The following is a 27,815-nucleotide window of genomic DNA, read 5'->3' on the forward strand; positions in this document are numbered from 1 at the left end:
AGCCCTGACTAACAATAACGTATACCTTTCATGAATCACTTACCTCACAAAAATCTCGCGCCACTCGAACTACTGCAATACAGCGAGCGCCAATACTGCCAGCTAAATAAAAGATTCAAACTACTGAAGGTACTAACTACCGACAAGTATGGTCGGTAAATGAAAGATTTTGATAGAGAACAAACAATATATTTACCTTAATAGTGCTCAAAAATCGTAATATATATATATATATATATATATATATATATATATATATATATATATCAGTTCATGACAACCAGTCTTACAACTTTCCTTTTTCTGACAGACACACGTTCAGATCACCCGCTCTCAAAACTCTGGCATCTCTCTCCCCACATCCGCTGGCGGCTCACCTCCAACTGCTCAACGCCTCGGGCTGTTCACATCCAATGCCCAACACTACACAAGCGAATGTTCCAACAATGAGTCCAACCAACCACAGACTGTACACAGCGCACTCATCGATTTACACACAGAGCGCTATGTGGCGTTACCAACATAAAAGCCTAAACAGCCTACTTACGATGTGTCCTCAACGTAACGTGTGGGACCAGTTTGGACAGAAACTTCGTCCCAGTGCCAGTATCGACGATATCAGGGACAAGTTACTTGTGGACCGTCTTGCCTCCAGAGATGCACTCGCGTCTTCCAAGATGACAATAATCGTGTTCACGAGACCATACGCTTACGTTCCTCGTTTGACGAACACTCGATCACCCTATTGCATCTGGGCTGATCCGCTAAACCACTCGATCTAAATCCCAAAGAAAACGTGTGGGACTGCTTGGAACTGCTCTTGAAACATGACAGCCAACACCCCCGCAATATGGCATCTCTGTGGGATCTAATCATCAATCAGTGCCTTCAGCTGGGTTTGCGTACTCGAAAAAACTTATGGTCTCTCTTCCTCCACAAACTGAAGTCATTATCGAGGCAAGAGGCGTTACCGGCATGATTTCTCCAGGCGACTAACTTTTTGTCCGGTGTGCTTATTCTCAGTATGATAAAATGTGTGTTCAAATGTGTGTGAAATTTTATGGGACTTAACTCCTAAGGTCATCAGTCCCAAAGCTTACACACTACTTAACCTAAATTATCCTAAGGACAAACACACACACACACACACACACACACACACACACACACACACACACACACACCCATGCCCGAGGGAGGACTCGAACCTCCGCTGGGACCAGCCGCACAGTCCATGACTGCAGCGCCTGAGACCGCGCGGCCACAATATGATACTTTCGCGTGCAACCGATAGCCGTTCGACGGCTTTACTAAATGATTTCGGCCTCGCGTGTACTGCTGTAGTCGGAGATTGTCTCCCAGCTGAAGGGTTCACTAGTTAGTTACAATATCTCTTCGAATTAATCTTTGTTGGCAGGAGTATCCAGCATTGGTCAAGGACTTTTCGTCGACGCTATTGCTAAAACGAGCGCTGCGCTAACGCTTATTCAGCGAATATGTCTTCGGCAGGCATCGTTCCTCTCGATAACTCGTTCGCTGGAATAATGAGGCGGCAGGCCCGCGGCGAGGCCACAAGAAAATTGTTTGCCGGCTCGAGATGGCACCTAATTGCGGCCGTAAAACTTCAGAGGCGAAGGCCGCGCCATGACGTGCTGCCTGACCGTGCATGTGACGTCATTTGCCGTGTAGGGGCCGCAGTTGCCGAAAACAGACGCACGCGTCACCCCACAATCCCGTGCAACGTTTTGCTATCGTTGGCTAGCGGTCACTGTGGCACCTGTTCCCTCCGTGGCCAACGACGCTAACGCTCGCCTGTGTGGAATCGCTCGACTCGGAGGTAAGTCGGTTCGAACCCGTGGCAGTGGATAAAATTTTCACTGCCGGCAGCGGCCAGCATGGGGAGGAGAGATGGTGGCACAAGGATTTCGATCACCAATCTTCGCGCCAATGCCCTGGATTAAATTCCAATTCACTTCGTAGTGTCTCATGAAGCGAAGGCGTATGACACTGCTGATGGCTTATCCGTCCGTCGAATGGGGGCGTTAAGCTCAGCAGCAATTTCCCTCATTCCCTTCTCTGATCATTATCATCATCATCAACATAGAACCAAACATCCATTAAAAATACACATACGACACAACTCTCACATATCTTTAAGGAAAGGAGCTAATGTGCGCGGAGGAAGAAATCCTATCCGATAGGTGGCTGAACCGGCCACGCGGGATATCCCAGACAACAATGCCATACGACTCACATTTCTTAGTGTAGCGTCTTACCTGTCTTACTAACGGTGATCTCTGTGTGAACCGGATACCGATCGAACTACTCCCGTCTAAGTGTGCTAGTCAGATATCCCCGTGATACGTACCTTGCCCAAATACAATATGGCTCACATGAGCCTATTACGTCGCATGTTTCAGATGTCTGAAGAAGATCAAGATAGATTATTTCTAGATTAAATCAGAAAAAACTGATACTTCTGCTGTATCTTTTCAGAAATCTAGTATTTCTTTATACTGACAGGCTGATCAAAAATTGATGATGCTTTATTTCACGTATATTTTGCTCATACTTTCCACAGTCGTACAAAAGAACGCCACGAGATGCAGTAGAATTCAATAAAAACGATTCAAATGGATCTGAGCACTATGAGACTTAACTTCTGAAGTCATCAGTTCCCTAGAACCTAGAACTACATAAACTTAAATAACCTAAGGACATCACACACATCCATGTCCGGAGCAGGATTCGAACGTGCGACCGTAACGGTCGCGCGGTTCGAGACAGTAGCGCCTAGAACCGCACGGCCACTCCGGCCTGCAGAATTCAATAAATTAGGTACTGTAATTCGCGTAATTCGCAAAATGAAGAGTTGTAAACAATGTAGAGGCCTCTTGGACGAATTTGACGTCGATTGCTTACACTTCTAATAAATATTACAAGTTTTTGTTGTTGTGGTCTTCAGTCCTGAGACTGGTTTGATGCAGCTCTCCGTGCTACTCTATCCTGTGCAAGCTTCTTCGTCTCCCAGTACCTACTGCAACCTACATCCTTCTGAATCTGTTTAGTGTATTCATCTCTTGGTCTCCCTCTACGATTTTTACCCTCCACGCTGCCCTCCAATACTAAATTGGTTATCCCTTGATGCCTCAGAATATGCCCTACCAACCGATCCCTTCTTCTAGTCAAGTTGTGCCACAAATTTCTCTTCTCCCCAATTCTATTCAATACCTCCTCATTAGTTATGTGATCTAGCCATCTAATCTTCAGAATTCTTCTGTAGCACCACATTTCGAAAGCTTCTATTCTCTTTTTGTCTAAACTATTTATCGTCCACGTTTCACTTCCATACATGGCTACATTCCATACAAATACTTTCAGAAATGACTTTGTGACACTTAAATCTATACTCGATGTTAACAAATTTCTCTTCTTCGGATATGCTTTCCTTGCCATTGCCAGTCTACATTTTATATCCTCTCTACTTCGACCATCATCAGTTATTTTGCTTTACTACTTTAAGTGTCTCATTTCCTAATCTAATTCCCTCAGCAACACTCGACTTAATTCGACTACATTCCATACATATTACATATAAACAAGGTATTTTTGAGTATAAACTGCCTTTAGAATCTAAAATGAGTTCCGCAAAGAATCGAACTCCCAAGCTTGAAACGGCTTCAGGCTTCTGATTACTTTATAAATGAGTTAACGCGCTAAATGTTTGACGTTGAGCACGTGAGTGACAAAAAGTTTAGAAAAGATTTGAAGGTATGTTTAAAGTTTGTTCGAAGTCTCTTATTATCAAATACTGGATGAGATTAGTGTGGGTAATTAGCCGTCCGTTGTAGGTAAAACGTAGTATTTCAGTCATCTCAATGTTTATGAGTCCATATCTCTCGAACTGTGTGTCGTACGTTGATATAATTATGAAGGCATTTTCAGTGCTGTAGGCGTGGCTGTCTGCGAAATGTTTTGCGAACGGAGTTAGTTGAAAAGAAGTAATTAGGTAAAACGCCATGCCTGATGAAAAAATGTAGTAAGCGATAAACTTTTTTCCTTCTATCATTTTATGGGGGGTGTCAGCGAGAAAAAGTTCGTAAGGGTTTGAAATTATATTCAGTTTGTTTCAAGTTAGTTAGTGCCCTTATTCTAAAATATTGGGAGAACGTGGCCGAGTGGGGTGGCGCAGTGGTTAGTCCACTGAACCCGCATTCGGGAGGACGACGGTGCAAACCCCAGTCCAGCCATCCTCATTTATATTATTTGTGATTTCCCTAAATCACTTAAGGCAAATGCTGGGATGGTTCTTTCGGAAGGATACGCCTGCTTTCCTCCCCATCCTTTCCTAATGCGAGCATGTGCTCCGTCTCTAGACCTCGTTGTCGACGGGACATTAAAACACTAATGTGTTCCACTAATTGGAAGGATAAGATCTGGGTATCTACGCGCTGTATACTAACCTGCCTCAGGACTCATAGTTTCTGAATGCAATATTTGTCATATAGTATTAAACCTGTACATAAGATTATACCTCTTAATGAGTAGATTATGACAACATTTTAAATATTTGACTTCTGCGAATAATTACATGAAATATTGAAACTCAAATTTTTGTTGCCCTGGATGCTTTCAGATAGGCGTCCTACAATTGTCATCATGAACCATGAACCGGGATAACTGCTTAATAATATACATGATGGCAGTGTCATAGAGACATGTACTGAAAATGTGACATTATATTTTCTTCAACAGCTGGCTTAAATATCGAGTTTTCAAAAAATTTACCTGCACTTACGGATGTTACATGTGTTCAAGGTGACAGATTTTGGGAAAGGCATTCGAAATGCTTCTGAGTTCTCTGCAGTAAAGATACGAAGCTCACTAAATATTTTTGGAGCACCAAGTTTCCTGTTGCCATTTGGACGAGTGAGATTGTAAATATGTAGTTTACGTGGAGCAAGTTTTCACTCCGATTATGTCGCTTCTGCTCATAAAGCAGTGCAGTGCCCTGCTGATCAGACAGTTCCTTGCTTCCTTCGCTCTTACTGTCCGTGATACTAGGTTTGTAGTCTGAAGGTTGCAACTAACCCTTAATCACATACAGACCGATCGAAACTTTTTGCTGAACAAAATGAAAAATATTTCACGTACCGTAAGACAGACAACCCCATCAAATCATCCGATTTGTTTCAAGTTAGTTGGTGCTCCTATTCTAAAATATTGGGAGAACGTGACCGAGCGGGGTGGCGCAGTGATTTAAGTTGGGTTGCCTATCTTAGGGTGCGTGAAATATTTTCCAGACCACTTTTATTTTGCCAGCCTGTAAACTGCGGCAGCCGATGCAGAGCGCAAGAGTGAACAAGCACGTGGAAGTTTCACGCTTACAGACCAAATATCTACATCCATGTAGCATAGAGATGAGTGCTTATCGCCCGTCGTCAAAAACCCATTTGTGAAGCTTTTCCGGAACCTTGGCTTCGTTGCGACGTAATAAAAGTGAATATTTCACACTCTCTGTACCAAACACTCGATGGAGTTAACAGTGCTTCCAGAATGAATCTTTCGGTCTGTTGCAAGTGTGTCTTCTTTTAAAACTCACTGTCAGATTAAAACTTCATGCCGAACCGGGACTCGAGCCTTGATTTCACTAATAATGTTCTTACCGACCGCGCTGCGCAGGCACGACTAGAGGGGTAGAAGCTTTTTGCGTGAAGCTGGCTGGAATGGTCAACGCTGACGGAATGACACAGAAGATCGAAATCAGGAAAGGTGTAAGGCACAGTTGCTCACTAGTACCACTGATGATAATTTAGCAGAATAAGTAACGATGGCTTCGGCGCGGAAGGAGCCGAGTTCGATTCCTGGTACCTCGAGAAATTTTTTCTGAGGCAGGGATGTCTGGATCGGGATCCACTCGGCCACGTGAGGTCAAATGAGGAAATGTTTGAATAAAGAAGCAGCAGCAGCACTATTCATCTACTGGAAATAACAACCGTAGGGACTGGAGGCAACTGATCACATGTCCCACGATGATAGGTCTCTCCTCGTTCACAAAACTTCCTCGTGAATTAGTCTATTAGTGAGAAGAGTATCAAAATCTCTGCAGTAGTTCTTGAGATCAGCCTTCATATACAGACAGAGAAACGTCGAGGATGACTTTAAATTAGTAACGTGTATAGGTGTACAGTGCTGCCGGGAAGTACCAAGGAAAGCATTTCTGAAAAAAGAGACATTTTCTAACATAAAGCATAAATTTAAGTGCTAGGAATTCAGTTCTGAAGGTATTTGTCTGGAACGTAGCCTTGAACAGGACTAAAACGTAAGTAGGAAAAAATTAACAAAAGAAGAGGATAGAAGTTTTTGAAATGTAGCTCTACAGGTGAATGCTGAAGATGAGATCAGATAACTAATGAAGAGGTTATCAATAGAAGTGGGGAGGAAAAAGTTGTGGTAGAACTTGTCTGATAGAAGGGATACTGAGGCATGAAGGAGTCGTGCATTTGTTAATGGTGAGTTGCGTGGGCCGATTATAGAAAAGAGACCAAAGCTTGAATATAGAGAGCAGGTTGAAATGGATGCAAGTTGCAGTAGTGAATGTTGATATGGAAAGGCTTGCACAGGATAGACTATCAAGGAGAGCTGCATCAATCCAGTCTAAGGACTGAAGACGACAACGACAACATACTGAAAAGGCAATGAGGGAAGTGGAGGACTTCAGCTCCGAATGCCCATATGATGATGTTTCGTTTAATCGTTCGCACGCTGACACTTGTTGATGGTCCATCATTGACATCTGCAGCAGTTTGCAAAAAGTTGCACTTAGGTCACGTTGAACGATTATCTTCAGTCGTCGTTGGTCCCGTTCTTGCAGGATCTTTTTCCGGCCGCAGCGATGTCGGAGATTTGATGTTTGACCGGATTCCTGGTTTTCATGATTTACTCGTGAAATAGTCGTACGGAAAAATCCCCACTTGATCGCTGCCTCGGAGATGCTGTGTCCCATCGCTCGTGCGTCGACTGTAACAGCACGCTCAAACTCACTTAAATCTTGATAACCTGCCATTGTAGCAGCAGTAACCGATCTAACAACTGCGTCAGACACTTATTGACTTACATAGGCGTTGCCGACCACAGCGCCGTATTCTACCTGTTTACATACACTATGTGATCAAAAGTATCCTGACACCCACAAAAACATACGTTTTTCATGTTAGGTGCATTGTGCTGTCACATACTGCCAGGTACTCCATGTCAGCGACCTCAGCAGTCATTAGACATTGGGAGAGACCAGAATGGGGCGCTCCGCGGAACTCACGGATTTCGAACGTGGTCAGGTGATTGGGTGTCACTTGTCTCATACGTCTGTACGCGAGATTTCCACACTCCTAAACATCCCTAGGTCCACTGTTTCCGGTGTGACAGTGAAGTGGAAACGGGAAGGGATAAGTACAGTACAAAAGCGACCTCGTCTCTTGACTGACAGAGACCGCCGACAGTTGAAGACGGTTGTAATACGTAATACGCAGACATCAATCCAGACCATCACACAGCGATTCCAAACTGCATCAGGATCCACTGCAAGTACTATGACAGTTACCAGGAGGTGAGAAAACTTGGATTTCATGGTCGAGCGGCTGCTTATAAGCCACACATAACGCCGGTAAATGCCAAACGACGCCTCGCTTGGTGTAAGGAGCGTAAACATTAGACGATTGAACAGGGAGAAAACGTTGTCTGGAGTTACGAATCACGGTACACAATGTGGCGATCCGATGGGAGCGTGTGAGTATGGTGAATGCCCGGTGAACGTCATCTGTCAACGTGTGTAGTGCCAACAGTAAAATTCGTAGGTAATGGTATGGTGTTTTTCATGGAGGGGTGTTGCACCCCTGGTTGTTTTGCGTGGTACTATCACTGCACCGACTTACATTGATGTTTTAAGCACCTTCTTGCTTCCCACTGTTCAGGGATGGCGACTGCATCTTTCATCACGATCGAACACCTGTTCATAATGCACCCCCTGTGGCAGAGTGGTTACACGACAATAACATCTCTGTAGTGGACTGGCATTCACAGAGTTCTCACCTGAATCCTATAGAACGTCTTCGGGATGTTTTGGAACACCGACTTCGTGCCAGGCCCTACCGATCGACATCGATACCTCCCCTCTATGCAGCACTCCGTGAAGAATGGGCTGCCATTCCCCAAGAAACCTTCCAGCACCTGATTGAACGTATGCCTGCTAGAGTGGAAGCTGTCATCAAGGCTAAGTGTGTGCCAACACCATATTGAATTCTAGCATTACCGATGGAGGGCGCCACGACCTTTTAAGTCATTCTCAGCCTGATGTCCGGATACTTTTGATCACATAGTGTAACTCTTTATTTGAATACGCATGCCTATACCAGTCTCATCTCCATCTACATACATACTCCGCAATCCATCATAAGGTGCGGGGCGGAGGGTACCTCGTACCACAACTAGCATCTTCTCTCCCTGTTCCACTCCCAAACAGAACGAGGGAAAAATGACTTTCTATATGCCTCTGTACGAGCCCTAATCTGTCTTGTCTTATCTTTGTGGTCAATGTAAGTTGGCGACAGTAAAGTTGTACTGCAGTCAACCTCAAATGTTGGTTCTCTAAATTTCCTCAGTAGCAATTCACGAAAAGAAAGCCTCCTTTCCTCTAGAGACTCCCACCCGAGTTCCTCAAGCATTTCTGTAACACTCGCGTGATGATCAAACCTACCGGTAACAAATCTAGCAGCCCGCCTCTGAATTGCTTCTATGTCCTCCCTCAATCCGACATGATAGGGATCCAAAACGCTCGAGCAGTACTCAAGAATAGGTCGTATTAGTGTTTTATACAGATGAAACACATCTTCCCAAAATTCTACGAATGAACCGAAGACGACTATCCGCCTTCCCCACAACTGCCATTACATGCTTGTCCCACTTCTTATTGCTCTGCAATGTTACGCCCAAATATTTAATCGACGTGACTGTGTCAAGCGCTACACTACTAATGGAGTATTCAAACATTACGGGATTCTTTTTCCTATTCATCTGCATTAATTTACATTTATCTATATTTAGAGTTAGCTGCCATTCTTTACACCAATCACAAATCCTGTCCAAGTCATCTTGTATCCTCCTACAGTCACTCAACGACGACACCTTCCCGTACACCACAGCATCATCAGCAAACAGCCGCACATTGCTATCCAAAAGATCATTTATGTGTAGTGTATGTTGACAGTTGGCAGGGAGAGAGAGTGTGGACACAGTGTGACGCGTGGGATTGGGTCCAGCAGGAAGCTGCGGGAGCAGTCAGGGGCCGGCGGCAGGGAAGGCCAGCTCTGCGAGAGGTGCGGAGGTGGCGTCGGAGGCGGCAGCGGGGGCGGCGGTGTGCAGCGATCGGACGGTGCGCGCTGCGACGACTGCGGACGGCCCGTCTGCGCTGACTGCGCCGCGTGGCGGTGGCGGGCGGCAGACCCCGGCAGCGGCAGCGGCGAGCCCGGCCACTGGCTGTGCGCGCGCTGCCACGCCCACAGGTCAGGCACCGCGCTCTGTGTGCGCTTGTGTGCCGTCTCTCCCACCGCCGTCCCCTGTGCCGTCTCTGTGCCGTCCACTGTACGTCTCCATTCCAAACCGCTGCTCACACGCCGTCCATTGCGACACGCAGAATATACACTACTGGCCATTAAAATTGCTACACCAAGAAGAAATGCATATGATACACGGGTATTCATTGGACAAATATTTTATACTAGAACTGACATGTGATTACATTTTCACGCAATTTGGGTGCATAGATCCTGGGAAATCAGTACCCAGAACAACCACCTGTGGCCATAATAACGGCCTTGATACGCCTGGGCATTGAGCCAAACAGAGCTTGGATGGCGTGTACAGGTACAACACGATACCACAGTTCATCAAGAGTAGTGACTGGCGTATTGTGACGAACCAGTTGCTCGGCCACCATTGACCAGACGTTTTCAGTTGGTGAGAGATCTGGAGAATGTGCTGGCCAGGGCAGCAGTCGAACATTTTCTGTATCCAGAAAGGCCCGTACAGGACCTGCAACATGCTGTCGTGCATTATTCTGCTGAAATGTAGAGTTTCGCAGGGATCGAATGAAGGATAGAGGCACGGGTTTTAATACATTTGAAATGTTCACTGTTCACAGTGCCGTCGATGCGAGCAAGAGGTGACCGAGACGTGTAACCAATGGCACCCCATATCATCACGTTGGGTGATACGCCAGTACGGCGATGACGAATACACGCTTCCAATCTGCGTTCATCGCGATGTCGCCAAACACGGATGTGACCATCATGATGCGGTAAACAGAACCTGGATTCATCGGAAAAAATGACGTTTTTCCATTCGTGCACCCAGTTTCGTCGTTGAGTACACCATCGCAGGCGCTCCCGTCTGTGATGCAGCGTCAAGTGTAACCGTAGCCACGGTCTCCGAGCTGATAATCCATGCTGCTGCAAACGTCGTCGAACTGTTCGTGTGCTGTCCTTAGGTTCGTTAGGTTTAAGTAGTTTAAAATTCTAGGTGACTGATGACCATAGATGTCAAGTCCCATAGTGCTCAGAGCCATTTGAACCATATTTTTGAACTGTTCGTGTAGGTGGTTGTCGTCTTTCAAACGTCCCCATCCGTTGACTCAGGGATCGAGACGTGGCTGCACGATCCGTTGCAGCCATGCGGATAAGATGCCTGTCATCTCGACTGCTAGTAATACGAGGCCGTTGGGATCCAGCACGGCGTTCCGTATTGCCCTCATGAACCCACCGATTCCATATTCTGGTAACAGTCATTGGATCTCGACCAACGCGAGCAGCAATATCGCGATACGATAAACCGCAATCGCGATAGGCTACAATCCGACCTTTATCAAAGTCGGAAACTTGATGGTACGCATTTCTCCTCCTTACACGAGGCATCACAACAACGTTTCACCAGGCAATGCCGGTCAAGTGCTGTTGTGTATGAGAAATCGGTTGGAAACTTTCGTCATGTCCGCACGTTGTAGGTGTCGCCACCGGCGCAACCTTGTGTGAATTCTCTGAAAAGCTAATCATTTGCATATCACAGCATCTTCTTCCTGTCGGTTAAATTTCGCGTCTGTAGCACGTCATCTTCGTGTTGCAGCGATTTTAATGGCCAGTAGTGTAAGAGCTGCGAGGCCGACGTTGCGATGCGGAAATAGAAGACAGAAGCTTTCCTAGCGTCGGACAGATGTGCAGAATTACAGACCTATATCTCTAACGTAGATCAGATGTAAAATTTGGAACACGTATTATGTTCGATTATAATGACTTTTCTGGAGACTAGAAATCTACTCTCTAGGTATCAGCATGGGTTTCGAAAAAGACGATCGTGTGAAACCCAGCTCGCGCTATTCGTCCACGAGATTCAGAGGGCCATAGACACGGGTTCCCAGGTAGATGCAGTGTTTCTTGACTTCCGCAAGGCCTTTGATACAGTTCCCCACAGTCGTTTAATGAACAAAGTAAGAGCATATGGACTAATTGACCAATTGTGTGATTGGATTGAAGAGTTCCTAGATAACAGAACGCAGCATGTCATTCTCAATGGAGAGAAGTCTTTCGAAGTGAGAGTGATTTCAGGTGTGCCACAGGGGAGTGTCGTAGGACCGTTGCTATTCACAATATGACCTTGTGGATAACATCGGAAGTTCACTGAGGCTTTTTGCGGATGATGCTGTAGTATATCGAGAGGTTGTAACAATGGAAAATTGTACTGAAATGCAGGAGGATCTGCAACGAATTGACGCATGGTTCAGGAAATGGCAATTGAATCTCAATGTAGACAAATGTAATGTGCTGCGAACACACAGAAAGAAAGATCCTTGATCATTTAGCTACAGTATAGGAGGTCAGCAACTGGAAGCAGTTAATTCCATAAATTATCTGGGAGCAGGCATTAGGAGTGATTTAAAATGGAATGACCATGTAAAATTAATCGTTGGTAAAGCAGATGCCAGAATGAGATTATTTGCAAGAATCCTAAGCAAATGCAGTCCGAAAACAAAGGAAGTAGGTTACAGTACACTTGTTCGCCCACTGCTTGAATACTGCTCACCGTTTTGGGATCCGTACCAGATAGGGTTGATGGAAGAGAAAGCGGAGATGCAACGGAGAGCAGCGCGCTTCGTTACAGGATCATTTAGTAATCGCTAAAGCGTTACGGAGAAGATAAATAAACTCCAGTGGAAGACTCTGCAAGAGAGACGCTCAGTTGTTGAAGTTTCGAGACCATACTTTTACCGAGGAGTCAAGCAGTATATTGCTCTCTCCTACGTATATCTCGCGAATGACCATGAAGATAAAATCGGAGAGATTAGAGCCCACACAGAGTCATATCGACAATCTTTCTTTCCACGAGCGATACGAGACTGAAATAGAAGGGAGAACCGATAGAGGTACTCAAGGTACCCTCCGCCACACACAGTCAGGTGGCTTGCGGAGTATGGATGTAGATGTAGATGTAGCAGCACGCGGTGAACTTCGAATACGGGAAAATATGTTGCGAAAATCCGCATCGTTGCTTTGCGTAATAGGAGTATTAGACGATAATATTTTTCATTTGCACTTCGTAGGGTGAGCCTCGTAATCTGGTGTAAAGTGTGTGCCTGGAAATGTTTTTGTGACTTTGTAAAGTAGTATATTCGAGAAATGCCAATCGGAAACTAACGAGGGGAAGCCACGACGTTGGGGTCGCGGATTTATTTCGAACTTTGTACACCTTTAGAAGTCATTAAAATAACATAATGTGCAAGCAATAAGGTGCATTACTCTGGCAATTTCGAGAAAATCTCAAGAGAACTTTTACGCGTCTATTATGCAACAGATGTATCTGTGCGTAGGTGCTGAACGTCGGAGTTCATGGTGTTGAAGTGCGTAGCGTTCGAGACTCGTAAGACAAACGTGTATAAGACGACGGTTCAACTCCCGCTCACACCTTCATGTACAAGTGTGAATTCTGTGACATCCAAAAAATTTGCACCTACACTATTCGTTCGTGCTACATTAGCAACGTCTCGCCGCTGCGCAGGTTAACTGCTAAATGGAGCCAACGTATTGGCGTATTGGCGTAACCCCAGAAGTGTGAGGCCCGGCTATCGCGCTGGCCGTGTGATAGTACCTCCCCTTCCAATCCTACGATGAGGGTGCGTGCTGTTCAGATGCTCATGGACATTAACATCGAAATGCGCTGGTGGACCGTCGGGTTGAAACCACGTCCTTGAGCGGAGAACAAGGGATACAGTTTACAAGAATTGTGGCAGCACATTTCGCAGGAACACCAAGTAACGTGGACCAGTCAAACAGGGAGGCAGCAAATAAGGTGCTATAAGCTGATCTTAGTCAGCCCGTACTTTGAAAGAGAATTGTTGTTGGTGGCCACCAATGTGTATCTTTACTCCAGACGTGGCTGTTGAGGCTGTTGAAGACACTATCACAGGTGAATGAGATCTCATCCGTGAACATTTTAAATTCATCGAAGTTCGTTACTACAGGACAGGAGTGGATAATCTATTGACAAAAGTGAAGACGGGGCTTAAAATCCGCTGGTCCCAGTGCTTGCACACGTTCTTTATGACAGGGGTGTAATACCTCTCCGACCAGTAGTCTCAACACTTTGTCCTTCGAAGTGTGTGTTTCACAGGAAAATTGACAAGTGCTTACAAGGGAAACTCCATGTCGCACCCCCCTCAGATTTAGTGGTATGATGGTCCAGTGGTTAGCCCACCAAAAACTGAACACAGACTAAGCATGAAAATAGGAAGAAGGTGCACTGAACAAAAAGCAAAATAGAAACAATGAACGGTCCAAGCTTAACAAATACAACATTGAGTAAAGGGACTCAGCGATGTCGTCGTGGTTAAGTGTTCAGGTGTTGGACTGCAAAGCGAACGAGTCGAGTTCAAAACTCCTTGTCAGTTTATCCCTCCTCTCCCCCCCCCCCCCCCCAAACACTATGAACTGTCCGTCCTGCCATTAAAGAATTTGTTCTTTTTCTGCAGTCTTAGCAGTTGTCATACTATGCACCTGTTGTGGGATATGAATCATGTGGCAAGAATACTTTACTATCGTAAGTAAATGTGATGAATAGTGAGAGCAGGCAAGGTACCACAATAGACGTCTCACAGATATGGAAACAACAAATAAAACGATTGTGAACTATGTTACAACAAAAGACTTCAAGAGTCCAAACTTCCAAAAGGGAACACAACTTCAAAAAGGTTATAAAGATGTTTGTACAGAACACAGAAAAACTGTGTGATTGTGAAACTGTCGCGTTAATTTGTTGCAACTTAGATGACAAACTACTATGTTGTCGTCGTCTCCTTGGGAGTGATCATTCACATTCATACGAAGACTTGAATCGGGCTAGGAGGCATATCTCACTCACCAGGCCTACAAATGAGGTGCATCGATACTAAATCCCTGTCATCACCAGACGTGTTTTCCGGTGGAAGATTCGGTTGACGTGTCGCCTTGAACCGTGCGACTACTACGGTCGCAGGTTCGAATCCTGCATCGGGCATCAATGTGTGTGATGTCCTTAGGTTAGTTAGGTTTAAGTAGTTCTAAGTTTTAGGGGACTGATGACCTCATATGTTAAGTCCCATAGTGCTCAGAGCCATTTGAATCTTTTTTTTTTTTTTTCGCCTTGTCATCAAATGTTTGCGGTTCCTGTTCGAAAGCCACTTCCTACCGGCTGGTAATAGAGTAGTTGTGCAGAATCAACTTTCATTATAAGTCCCTTCCTTACACCTCGCTGTTGCAAACGGACGTTACACCACGACACAGACAGAAATTTGAATACAGTGAACAGCAAAGAAGAAAAAAAAATTGACAGGAGGTAGTTTTGAATACGGCTCGCCCGCTTTGCAGTCCAACACCGTGAGCACACTACAACGGCGCCATCGCTATTTCAAACTGCTCTGTGTTGCAGTTCCTATACTTGGACCGTTCACTGTTTCTATTTTGCTTTTTTTCACTATTCAGTACACTTCCTTCCTGTTTTCATGCTTGATCTGTGTCCAGTTTTGAGGGGCCGATCACTCGGCCCTCTTACCACTAAATCAAGGTGAGATCTGATGGGGAGTATCCCTTGTTAGTGTTGGGTGGTCGTACACACGATCCAGTACCGTCTCCTCAAAGTCTTGTGTTCGGACATGTCTCTGGCTGGGACCTTAGTCAGCTCTCTTTGGCGTGAACGACCTCGTCTCTCTTAAGTTGGTATCCACGGACTTTCTTCCATTTGGGATGAAGCCGGTTGGGAAAGCGTTTGTGCACATCCGTACTGCTTTACGAGCACTACATCCTGCCGCACCATACTTTAAATGCGTGTCTACCAACTCTCGTGACGAGTAACGTTCCATCTCTGGCTATGCGTCATGTAATGTACACAGTAACACACCTCACCATGCCGGCCGAAGTGGCCGCGCGGTTCTCGCGCTGCAGTCTGGAACCGCGAGACCGCTACGGTCGCAGGTTCGAATCCTGCCTCGGGCATGGATGTGTGTGATGTCCTTAGGTTAGTTAGGTTTAACTAGTTGTAAGTTCTAGGGGACTAATGACCTCAGCCGTTGAGTCCCATAGTGCTCAGAGCCATTTGAACCATTTGAACACCTCACCATGGATACATCACAAGCTGTCCGCTGCAACGGACATCTGACACCAGGGATAGAGGTGTGCGTGCGGCACAGGTTAATATGCTGGTGCGATGCATGCGGTCGTCACATGAGAAACGTGCTTTGGGCTAAGTTTTGTGCACTATGTCTGTCCGGTGGTCAGCTGTTTATCACCTGCTACCTGTTCCAGACATCCGAGATCTTTACGAGAATGCGGTAGAACTCCATGCGCCGTTGTAATACGTATATTGAGACTTGCAGTCTTAGCTTTGACCAATTACTGTGGGCTACGTCTTTGTAATGCCGTGTACGCTGAGTATGTCCATAACAATGAATATGCATTTCCGACCTTCAGTTCCCCATTATATAATCGGTTGTGGAGCCACTATCACCTGTTTCAATTTGATGCAAAAGGTTTAAGATACCCTGTATAAACAGTTTCTTTTGGCTGCCAGGTACAGAACCCACAAACAATTTGAATCCTAGAAATCCTCCCAGGCGGGAGCTCCAAACTGATGACTGCGTGTGAAAAGAGAAGGGGTGCACAGAAGCAATGGAAATGCACGTTGCTGACGCAAAACCGATCAGTCTGAAAATAAGGACGGATAGAAATTTTCCTAGGATTGCTATAATCTCCCCAAGTCCGTTGTGCAGTTTCATGGAGAATGGAGGACAGGAGAACGTGGCAGCCAGCAGTGTAGTGATTGAGGTTATGGCAGAGTCCGCTGTCAGAGCACAGGACCCGGCGCCTAACTGTGGCGGTGTCTGGCGGCGGGGAACGCGAGGACCACAAGACTACCAGCTCGTTTGCGGCGAAGGCGCGGTTAGGCCCGCCGAACGTGCGCTCAGAAAAACCAACGGCCAACACTGCGTTCCGCCGGCTGCCTCTGCGTTGCTGCTGGTCAAGTCTGCTCCACTACTCCGTCTCGCAATCATCTGACACACTTGTCCTTTTTCGTCCTTCCTTCATTTTACACTACTGGCCATTGAAATTGCTACACCACGAAGTTGATGTGCTACGTACGCGAAATTTAACCGACAGGAAGAAGATGCTGTGATATGCAAATGATTAGCTTTTCAGAGCATTCACACAAGGTTGGCGACGGTGGCGACACCTACAACGTGCTGACATGAGGAACGTTTCCAACCGATTTCTCATACGCACACAGCAGTTGACCGGCGTTGCCTGGTGAAACGTTGTTGTGATGCCTCGTGTAAGAAGGAGAAATGCTTACCATCACGTTTACGACTTTGATAAAGGTCGGATTGTAGCCTATCGCGATTGCGGTTTATCGTATCGTGCTGGATCCCAACGACCTCGTATTACCAGCAGTCGAGATGACAGGCATCTTATCCGCATGGCTGAAACGGATCGTGCAGCCACGTCTCGATCCCTGAGTCAACAGACGGGGCCGTCTGCAAGACAACAACCATCTGCACGAACAGTTCGACGACGTTTGCAACAGCATGGACTATCAGCTCGGAGACCGTGGCTGCGGTTACCCTTGACGCTGCATCACAGACGGGAGCGCCTGCGATGGTGTACTCGACGACCGACGAACCTGGGTGCACGAATGGCAAACCGTCATTCTTTCAGATGAATCCAGGTTGTGTTTACAGCATCATGATGGTCGCATCCGTGTTTGGCGACATCGCGGTGAACGCACATTGAGAGCGTGTATTCGTCGTCGCCATACTGACTTATTACCCGGCGTGATGGTATGGGGTGCCATTGGTTACACGTCTCAGTCACCTCTTGTTCGCATTGACGGCACTTTAAACAGTGGACGTTAGATTTCAGATGTGTTACGACCCGTGGCTCTACCCTTCATTCGATCCCTGCGAAACCCTACATTTCAGCAGGATAATGCACGACCGCTTCTTGCAGGTCCTGTACGGGCCTTTCTGGATACAGAAAATGTTCGACTGCTGCCCTGGCCAGCACATTCTCCAGATCTCTCACAAATTGAAAACGTCTGGTCAATGGTGGCCGAGTAACTGGCTCGTCACAATTCGCCGGTCACTACTCTTGATGAACTGTGGTATCGTGTTGAAGCTGTATGGCCAGCTGTACCTGTACACGCCATTCAAGTTCCGTTTGACTCAATGCCCAGGCGTATCGAGGCCGTTATTACGGCCAGAGATGGTTGTTCTGGGTACTGATTTCTGCGCACCCAAATGGCTTGAAAATGTAATCTCATGTCAGTTCTAGTATAATATATTTGTCCAATGAATACCCGTTTATCATCTGCATTTCTTCTTGGTGTAGCAATTTTAATGCCCAGTAGTGTATATTGCTACCGTCCAGCAGCCGGTCTCAACGTGACAGATACAATTTTAACACTAACACACGAGCTTCAACTGTCACCTGGCATTACTTCGATACTTCGATACGAGTGCGCTATTTATCTACATCTGTAACTCCGGACCTACTCTTGCAGCCAAATGCATAGGGAGACAAGAATGGAAAGTAAAGCATCAAACATTCCACTAGTCAGATAAACGATTATAGGTCTGAACGACGGACATACCATTTCCAACTGGTTGCCACTGTTCCTCACAAGCAGTTCCTGATCAAATTGCTTCGCTGCGGAGTATCGTCGCCATTGTGCACCCGGATTCGTAATTTCCTCTCATAAATTTCCTTTCCTTGTGGTAACTGACGGAAAGCGATCGGGTGAAAAAGAAGGGATGACTTGGCGTTCACCAAGGAAGTGTTATAGGGCCTCCACTGTTCTTAATCTATACAAATGATTTTGGAGACAATCTGAGCAGCCTTTTTAGATTGTTCGCAGACGATGCTGTCATTCACCGTCTATTAAAACCATCAGAAGACCAAAACCAACTGCAAAATGATTCATACGAGCTATCTGCAATGGCAATTGACTCCAACAAAATTTGTGAGGTCCTCCACATGAGTGCTAGAATGAACCCTTCAAATTTCGGTTACACGATGATCACACAAATTTAAAGGTTGTCGATTTAACTAAGTATCCCTCAACTACGAACAACTTAAATTGTAATTATCACGTAGAAAATGTTGCGGGGAAAAGCGAACCAACGACTGCGTTTTATTGGCAGAACACTTAGCAAGGAAACATCAGTACCTTGACCTTTTAATTAAGGAGAAAAAAAGCACACTTGCGAGATATCAGCCTGAGCTGTCAGGGTTGTTTCGATTACACTACAGAAGTTCCGTTGGGAAGTACTAGCACATCCTCCACTCAGTCCCGATCTCTCGCCATGCGATTTCCATATTTTTGTAGCCTCGAAGAAAGATATTCGTGGCCGTCGCTTTCCTTCGGAGGAGGCGATGCACGCCTGGGTACAACATGGTTCCGTAGACAACCGCAAACATTTTTCATGAAGGCCCTGACCGTCTTGTCTCACTGAGGGATAAATCGCCATTACTTTTCAAGTAGTGAACAGTTTATTTACTTTTTCCCATCTGTCTTGTTTTCAGTGACTGCTCTTTATATGATGGTAGTGTCGGTTCATGAATACGATAATCATCCATCATTTGGTTTTGAAGCTCTAGCAGTAGCCGCGTCGGCAGACAAAATTACTGCATTTCATATCTGCCTGTTATCCAAACAACTTTTTTTATAGATTCCCAATCATGTTTCATCGTCTTTGTGCCATCTAAAATGTTTACTTTTATTCAGTACTTATTTTTTCTACGTTGCTGGGTTATGTAGGACCAATTTTACATTATTGTATATTGGTAGCGTGTCATAATTTCGAAGTTTCCGTTCTTGTCTTCATTCCCATCTACTGTGCAAATACAGACACCAACACAGTACATATTTTTGCGAGAATTCCCTCGAAAGTTCACTTTTTCACTTTACAAAACACTGCGTTTTGTTAACTGACAACGTTGACGAGTTGTGATAATCCTCATCTGTTACATTAAAAGCCTCCGCACAATGTGAAAACAGAAGAATGGTGTGCAATTAGTGCAAGACCAATTATTGAAATAGTCTTTTTCCATCAAGCAGTTTCTTCTGGAGCACACGCAGCACAATCTAATGACAGTATTAGAAGATGTTTTTGACGATAGGATAGTTCTTAACATTCAGATGGCGTACACGACTTTCTCTTCGTTGCATTAAGGTGGCATTTAGGCGTCAGGAAGAGGATTCACTGCGCTGAAAAGGTAAGACTAATAAAGTGCCAAGCTTGTACTGAGCAAGAAAGTTGCAGGGAAAAGACATTATGTCTGTAACTCGTAGTCTTAAACTTACGTCGTTCATGTTGGACTGTCCTTTCGTAAATTGCAGCTGTTCATGACACAAAAGATAAACAATTGTCTGCGTCAGACACATTTATATTCTCCCAAGACGCATTTCGAGATCTTACAGCCTCGTCATCATGTGGAAGTATGAATTAAATTACATTTTTATTTTCTGAATGTAGCCAGTTGTCTCTTATAAGTTCCATTTCGCTACAAATAAGCTGTAATTGGCACTTGTGAACGTTATATGGCACTGGAATTACAAAATTTAAACAGTAATAAAGCTACTTACAAGTTGTTCCAGCAGAAATAACACTAGATGGCATCTAAAGATGAAAATGTATAACGACACTCAGGATTCGTTCTGCTGGAACATTTCGTAGATAGCTTTATTATTGTTTAAAATTTGTAATTCCAGTGCCATATTACATCAACAAGTGCCAATCATATCGTACCAATAGCAAAACGAAACTCAAAACAGACAAGTGGTTACATCCAGCAAACAAAACTGTAATTTAATCCACTGATCCACCTGAAGAGAAAGCAAGCCCTCGAAGCGCGTCGTTGAGGAAAATGTAAAGTGCCTGACACAGATGATTGTTTTAATTTATTGTTATAAATCTTAGTCCTAAAGTTAACGTGGTCGAATTGAGTAATTTAAAACCTATCGATTACACTCAGGAAAGCGAACATAAACATGTAAATTAAATAAATTGTGATTTAAAGAGGTAGTGCTACAATTAAAATAACTTATGTCCGTCGAAAGAGAGGGAAGATGGAACCTGAGGAGTAGACGTGAAAAAAAAGGAAAAATGTCAGTGTCTATAAGCTGTCTGTATGTGTACGTTTGTAAAATGTTAGCTCCAATGACCATCCATTATGTGCTGTAACTTCTGTTGTCCTCGTCCGAATGTGTCCGTGAGCTATCTTTACTGTCTTTGTTTCAGCCTTGTTACTGCAGACTGATTTTGTAATATAAATTCTTTGCTACACGTAAAATATATATTCATTGCACTTCATATTCATTAAAGGCTAAACTGTTACTGGCTGAAGACTCGGACTGAGAGTCCTGCGTTTCGGGATCAGCTTTCACGCAAGAAAAACGAATTTGGTGGACTCACAGGTCTGATCTTAAGTAACGGGGCAGAATGGCTGTATTACTAACACACAGATCTCGTATTTGGGGAAAACGCTTTTCAAAAAGAACGCAGTTTCAGTGTAAGGTTGCAGTTACTCCTGTAAATGACTTCAGGCGAAGTCCAGAGCTGTTCCTAGGGTAAAGTGAAGTCCGATTTCCTGTCCAGTCCATGTTCAGGGCAAGCTCCTGCGCCGGCTCTAATGACCTCTCTATCAATCAGACTTTAACTGCTTTACCTGCATCTATGCTCTATAAACCACTGTGAAGTGCATGACAGAGGGTGCTTCCCATTGTATTATGTGTTACGGATTCTTCAATTCACGTGTGGAGCGCGGGAAGAATGGCCGTTTAAACGGCTCTGCGCGCGCTGTAATTAGTCTAATATAGTTACCCCGATCACTACTGGAGCAATACGTACGGGGGTACAACACTCTGCCAGCCGCTGTGGCCGAGCGGTTCTAGGCTCTTCAGTCCGGAACCGCGCTGCTGCTACGGTCGCAGTTTCGAATCCTGCTTCGGGCATGGATGTGTGTTTGTCCTTAGGTTAGTTAGGTTTAAGTCTAGGGGACTGATGACCTCAGATGTTAAGTCCAATAGTGCTTAGAGCCATTTGAACCATTTTTTTACAACACTCTCCCACGGCTCAAACGAATCTGTGACCATTAGTGCTGACTTCCTTTGTGCACATTCGATAAACTTGTGTAATGTTCTAGGTCGAATACATGCAGTCCCTTTTGTAGCTTGATTGTGTTTTCCCAGTGCCCACCTGCTCTGATTTTCGGTACTACTGCATGCAAAAGTTAATGCCTCAATTTACAAAGGTTGCTACACAATTACAAAGTGACAGAACTAATTAAAGAATCTAATTAAAGACAATACATGTATTACAATTACAATAATAACAGTTCTACCTCAAGCCTGCTAATGATCACTTGGTCACTAAGTCCAAACAAAGTAGATTACACGTCCCAGATACTAAGTCAAATCTAGAGACGATGGCTCACAGGCTCCAGGAAATAGACAGTCGTAGACCATTCATTGTCTGTAGAGAGCCCTCTGGCAACATGGTGACAGCTCAGCGGAAGGATACAGTCGTGCACCAGATCAGTGCACGTCACTGAAGGAGTTAAGTAATGCAGCTACGTTGGCGTCATCTGTCAGACTTGGTGTCATCCTTAAGCTAGACAGTAAACACGTGGCATGTTGATTACGACTGCCGCGTAGGCAACCCTGCAGACATAGCTGTAGCCCGGGAAGTCGAGTACCCCTTGGATACGGCTCTACCAATGAACAGAAGTAGTCTGCCACCTGGTTAACTCACGACTGAGCCTAAGTGAACATTCCATTTCCTATCATTGCAAATAGCTACGCTCAGTTATTTATGGAAACTGACTGGTTACAAATGTGGCTCGTTAGTATTGTCGTTATACGACATCATGTTTTTTGCGTTTTGTAAAGTGCAAAATTTCGCATATATCTGATCATTTAAAACAAGGTATCGCTTTTTGTATCGTTCTGAAATCTTATTAAGACCCTGCTGGATATTTCAGAGAAAAGGGAGCATAGATAGGATGAAAAATGAATATTTGGTTGAGTTGGACAACTAACACCTTAAGGCGAGCGGCGGAGGGTTGTTCTGATACCTTCTTCTCTCACCTACCTACCCGATTAAGGGTTCTAAAATTACGCACGCTGACCAGCAGAAAAACAGTTTTGATTTTCCTGATGATAACATCCTCCTAAGTAGTCATCGCCCATGGATCCGAACTGGGGACTATTTTACTTTCTGAAATATTTCACTAAGGAGGATGCCATTATCCTTAACGCATTGCCTTACTAATATTTTTCGCCATAGTCGGCCCTACATTTACCATTTAGATTTAGGAAAATAAGGACATTTTGTCTTACACTTTTTCTTAAAAATTAGGTAGCTTTTTTGATAGGAATTTCTTGTAAATCAATCATTGTTTATTGAAGTGATGTACACCCCTGGTAGCTGAGTAGTCAGCGCGACAGAATGTCATACCTAACGGTCCGGGTTCGATTTCCGGCTGGGTCGGAGATTTTCTCCGCTCGGGGACTGGGTGTTGTGTTGTCCTTGTCATCATCATTTCATCCCCATCGACACGCAAGTCACCGAAGTGGCGTCAACTCGAAAGACTTGCACCAGGCGAACGGTCTACCTGACGGGAGGCCCTAGCCACACGGCATTTCGATTGAAGTGATAAGGAGTGACGATAATACTGTTTTAGATGTTTTTGTTGGTGTGGTGTGCCCGAAACAACACCACTAGACATTTCTCACATTCATACCGTGTCTCACTTCTCTTCTTCTTCATTGCATTGCACATTACACAATCTCTGGAAGGTGTTTTATTGATGGGATTGAGGGGAAGGGGGGGGGGGGGGAATAAAGCTAACAAAACGAGAAAATGATTGCTTATAACTCGCAAAATATCGAAAGAAATCGAGTGTGTTGTACACCACTAAACAGACCGATTTCTCGATTTTCCAATGGTGTATAACATGTCACGCATCTATTAACAGAAGAGAAGAGACTCAAAGAAGAAGTTGTAGCTCCTCGACCCATCTCACAGTCGGCAGTGTAATACCGGACTTGAAACCTGCGGCCAGGTGTGAGCCGGTTGTACAAGCCAATGGGTAAAACCAAGTAGTAGAGGCGCATATCCTCGGGAAATACATTGCTTGGCGAGGAAAGTCAAGCACGCAGAAGATATACTCGGATGTCAGTGTAATGCACACACCATAGGCGAGTATGTAGATGATAAGTTACAATTCTATTTGACATGTAGAACGGCTACCGGAGTGCATGAGTATTGTTCATGTTTAGTGTTGTTAACAGCCCTGGTAGGGTATGTAAGGGGCGGGAATAGACGTTGAGTGATCACTGTCAAGGACACGGATATCCTACACACTCTTGTGAGACAGTGTTATCTGTACCTTACAGAGTTTGAAAGAGACTTCATTGTGGGTCTCCATTTGGCCGACTGGTCGAATCCTGAAATGTATAGATTTGTGGAGCATTCAGATGTAACAGTGGCCCAGTGTTGGACTGCAGGGGAACGTGAGTGCAGACATACTCATTGTCAAGGTTCTGGTCGACCAAGTATGACCGCCAGAAGGGAGGATCGCCGTACTGTGCTCCAAGCACATCGGAACCTCTTATAATCTGCGGCTCCATCCGAGAAAAAGTAATGGAATCCCAGCAACATTCTGTCATTCCATACCATTGGTCGGAGACTAACAGCAGCCTGAGTGGGGAATTACCGTCCCATGTGTAAGCTGCTGTTAACACCACAACACAAATAGCTGCGTTCGGAGTGCTGCCCTACCCTGGAGTGGCGATGAGTTCACCGCATTGTGTTCAATGATGAATTTGCGGTTTTGCATTACCCTGGATGGTGACCGTCAGCGATTATGACGGCGACCTGCGGAGAGCTCCCATTCTTACAATATTTTGGAGAGGCAAAGCGCTGTTGCTCCTGCCGTCATGGTGTGGGAAGCAAACTTCAGGTCACGGCTGGTCGCGATTGAAGGAAGGAAGGAAAGAAGGAAGGAAAATTAGATTCAACGTCCCGTAGACATCTAGGTTATTAGAGATCGAGTACATGCTCGAATGGGTGTCAAGGATGGGGAAGGCACTCAGCCGTGCCCTTTCAAAGGAACCGTCCTGGCATTTACGTAGAGCGATTTAGGGAAATCACGGGAAGCCTCAATGTGGGTGGTCGGATCCGGGTCTGAACAATCATCCTCCTGAACGCGAGTATAGAGTGCTAACAACTGCGCCACCGCGCTCGGTGGTCGTAACTGTGTTATTTCTCATGTGACGATGTCGTGGTGCCATATTTCAACAGGACAATGCTCGTTGACTCATGGTATGTATCTGTGTGAACTATCTGCGTGATATTGAGGTACTGCTGTAGCCGGCAAGATCTCCAGATCTCCTTAATTGTCCCGGACGGAACATGTGTCGGACCAGCTGGGATGTGTACTCCGTCCAAGAGCCAGTTGGGCTCATACTGCCAAGTTCTTTGTAAATTTGACTCGATTTTGTAATCACTCAATATGGTTCAAATGGCTCTGAGCACTATGGCACTTAACATCTGAGGTCATCAGTCCCCTAGAACTTAGAAGTACTTAAACCTAACTAACCTAAGGACATGACACACATCCTCTTCCGAGGCAGGATTCGAACATGCTACCGTAGCGGTCGCGCAGTTCCAGACTGTAGCGCCTAGAACCGCTCGGCCACACCGGCTGTAATCACTAAAATAACATCAAATACCTCCTCAACCCGCGATGTTTCTCTTAGTTTCCTTCTCCCCTTCTGGGTGCGTCGCTTTTTTAGTCGTCGGTGTATAACGGCTGTAGTTTCCCTTTGCTTTTAGCCGTTCATAGTACCAGTACAGCAACGCCTTGTTGGCTAATGTATAGGACAGCTAATAATCCAGACTATTGCCCTGCAATTACTGAAATGGCTGCTTCCCCTCTTCGGCAATCATAATTTAGACTGGCCTCTCCACAGATATTCCTCCGATGTGATTGTGTCTACAGTAAAGCTATCTGTACCGCTGAGGTACGTGCAAGTCACCTCACTGCGTCAAAGACCACGGTTCAAGGAGGAGGGGAGAGGAGGATCTATCGGATAGCAAGTGCTAAACAGAGTTACTATATTTCTCTTTGTTAAGGGCGTTATCTTTCGTATCAGCTGGCGTTCACGTACCGGCACACAGTTTGAGCAGGTGGTAAGTGTTGCGAGGAACGGGGTGGTGAGCTGGGTTGCTGTGCTGATGGGAGTGTTGTGTTTTGTGTGCAGGGAGGTGCGTCAGCAGACGGGGGACTGGTGGCAGCAGCAGGCGTCCCGCCGCTTCAGAACCGCGGCCCGCTCCGCGAACAGCGCCGCAATCGGTGAGTACACGGAAGCATTGCGCAGTCGATAGCAAAACGGAGTGGTCCTCAGCGCTGACCCATTGATGAATCCAGATGTATCCACTGCTTGCGTTGCTACTCTGTCTCAGATGCACTGTGACCGGCCTTCAGTAAAATTGCCTTTCTGCAACTTTTCCCTACGTAAATTCAGAAAATTTCGTAACCTTGTAAGTAGGTTTAATGAGAGTGCAGCGGTGTTTTACACAAGAAAACACGACGCACCACGAAAGAATTATTAGAATGAGATGGAAATCGGTAGATGAGATGCACATGTACAAACAAACAAATCATTACAAATTCAGAAAAATTGGATGATTTAGTCAAGAGAAAGAGCTTCACAAATTGAGCTAATCAGTAGCATGTTAGTCCACCTTTGGGTCTTATGCAAGCAGTTATTCGCCTTCGCATTCATTGATTGAGCTGTTGGATGTTCTCCTATGGGATATCGTGCCAAATTCTGTCCAATTGGCGCATTAGATCGTCAAAATCTCGAGGTGGTTGGTGGACCCTGCCCGTAATGCTCCAAACGTTCTCAATTGGGGAGAGATCTAGCGACCTCGCTGGCCAAGGTGGGGTTGGGCAAGCACGAAGATAAGCCGCAAAAGCTCTCGCCGTGTGCGGGCGGGCATTGTTGTTGTTGTTGTGGTCTTCAGTCCTGAGACTGGTTTGATGCAGCTCTCCATGCTACTCTATCCTCGACAAATTTCTTCGTCTCCCAGTACCTACTGCAACCTACATCCTTCTGAATCTGTTTAGTGTATTCATCTCTTGGTCTCCCTCTGCGATTTTTACCCTCCACGCTTCCCTCCAATACTAAATTGGTGATCCCTTGATGCCTCAGAATATGCCCTACCAACCGATCCCTTCTTCTAATCAAGTTGTGTCACAAATTTCTCTTCTCTCCAATTCTATTCAATACCTCCTCATTAGTTATGTGATCTACCCAGCTAATCTTCAGCATTCTTCAGTAGCACCACATTTTTCGAAATTCTCTTTTTGTCTAAACTATTTATCGACCATGTTTCACTTCCATACATGGCTACACTCCATACAAATACTTTCAGAAACGACTTCCTGACACTTAAATCTATACTCGATGTTAACAAATTTCTCTTCTTCAGAAATGCTTTCCTTGCCATTGCCAGTCTACATTTTATGTCCTCTCTACTTCGACCGTCATCAGTTATTTTGCTCCCCAAATAGCAATAATGCGGGCATTATCTTGTTGAAATGTAAGCCCAGGATGACAAAACGGGTGCATAGAATATGGTCGACGTACCGCTGTACTGTAAGGGTCCCGCGAAAGTCACCCACAGGGATCCTACTGTGAAAATAAACTGTCCACCAGGCCACAGTCTGGAGTGTCTCCAAACACGTCAGCGCTGGTCATCGTCGCTTAATTCGAAGCGGGACTCATCACTGAAGACAATTATACTCCAGTGAATGACATTACAGACTGAAGACGGCATCGGTGGGATACCAGCCTGACTGTTGTCCGCCACACGAGCCGACAACCAGCATTAATGGTCTGGGGTGTCACTTCATTTGATAGCAGGACCCTTTTGGTTGTCACCCACGATACTCTTACGACACAGCGGTTCGTCGATATTCTTCGCCCTGTTTTGTTGCCGTGCACGGCAAGCCATCCTGAGCTTACATTTCAACAAAATGATGCCCGTCTGCACACGGTGAGAGTTTCTATTGCTTGTCTTCCTGCTTGCCAAAGCCTACTTTGGCCAGCAATGTCGCCAGATCTCTCCCACACTGAGAACGTAAGGAGCATTACGCGCAGGGCCCACCAACCACTTC

General features: G+C 45.4%; 1 protein-coding gene across 4 annotated transcripts in view; it reads left to right on the plus strand.

Moving 5' to 3' along the window:
* LOC124799283 overlaps positions 1 to 27,815 on the plus strand; it is a 746,007-nt gene that overhangs the window by 561,854 nt on the left and 156,338 nt on the right. For all 4 annotated transcript variants that reach the window (XM_047262858.1, XM_047262862.1, XM_047262859.1 and 1 more), the window contains exon 2: positions 25,894 to 25,985. In XM_047262858.1, the coding sequence (XP_047118814.1) occupies positions 25,894 to 25,985 (92 nt within the window). The remainder of the gene's footprint in view (positions 1 to 25,893; positions 25,986 to 27,815) is intronic.

This window comes from Schistocerca piceifrons, chromosome 5 (genome assembly GCF_021461385.2).
Source record: "Schistocerca piceifrons isolate TAMUIC-IGC-003096 chromosome 5, iqSchPice1.1, whole genome shotgun sequence".
NCBI lineage: Eukaryota > Metazoa > Arthropoda > Insecta > Orthoptera > Acrididae > Schistocerca > Schistocerca piceifrons.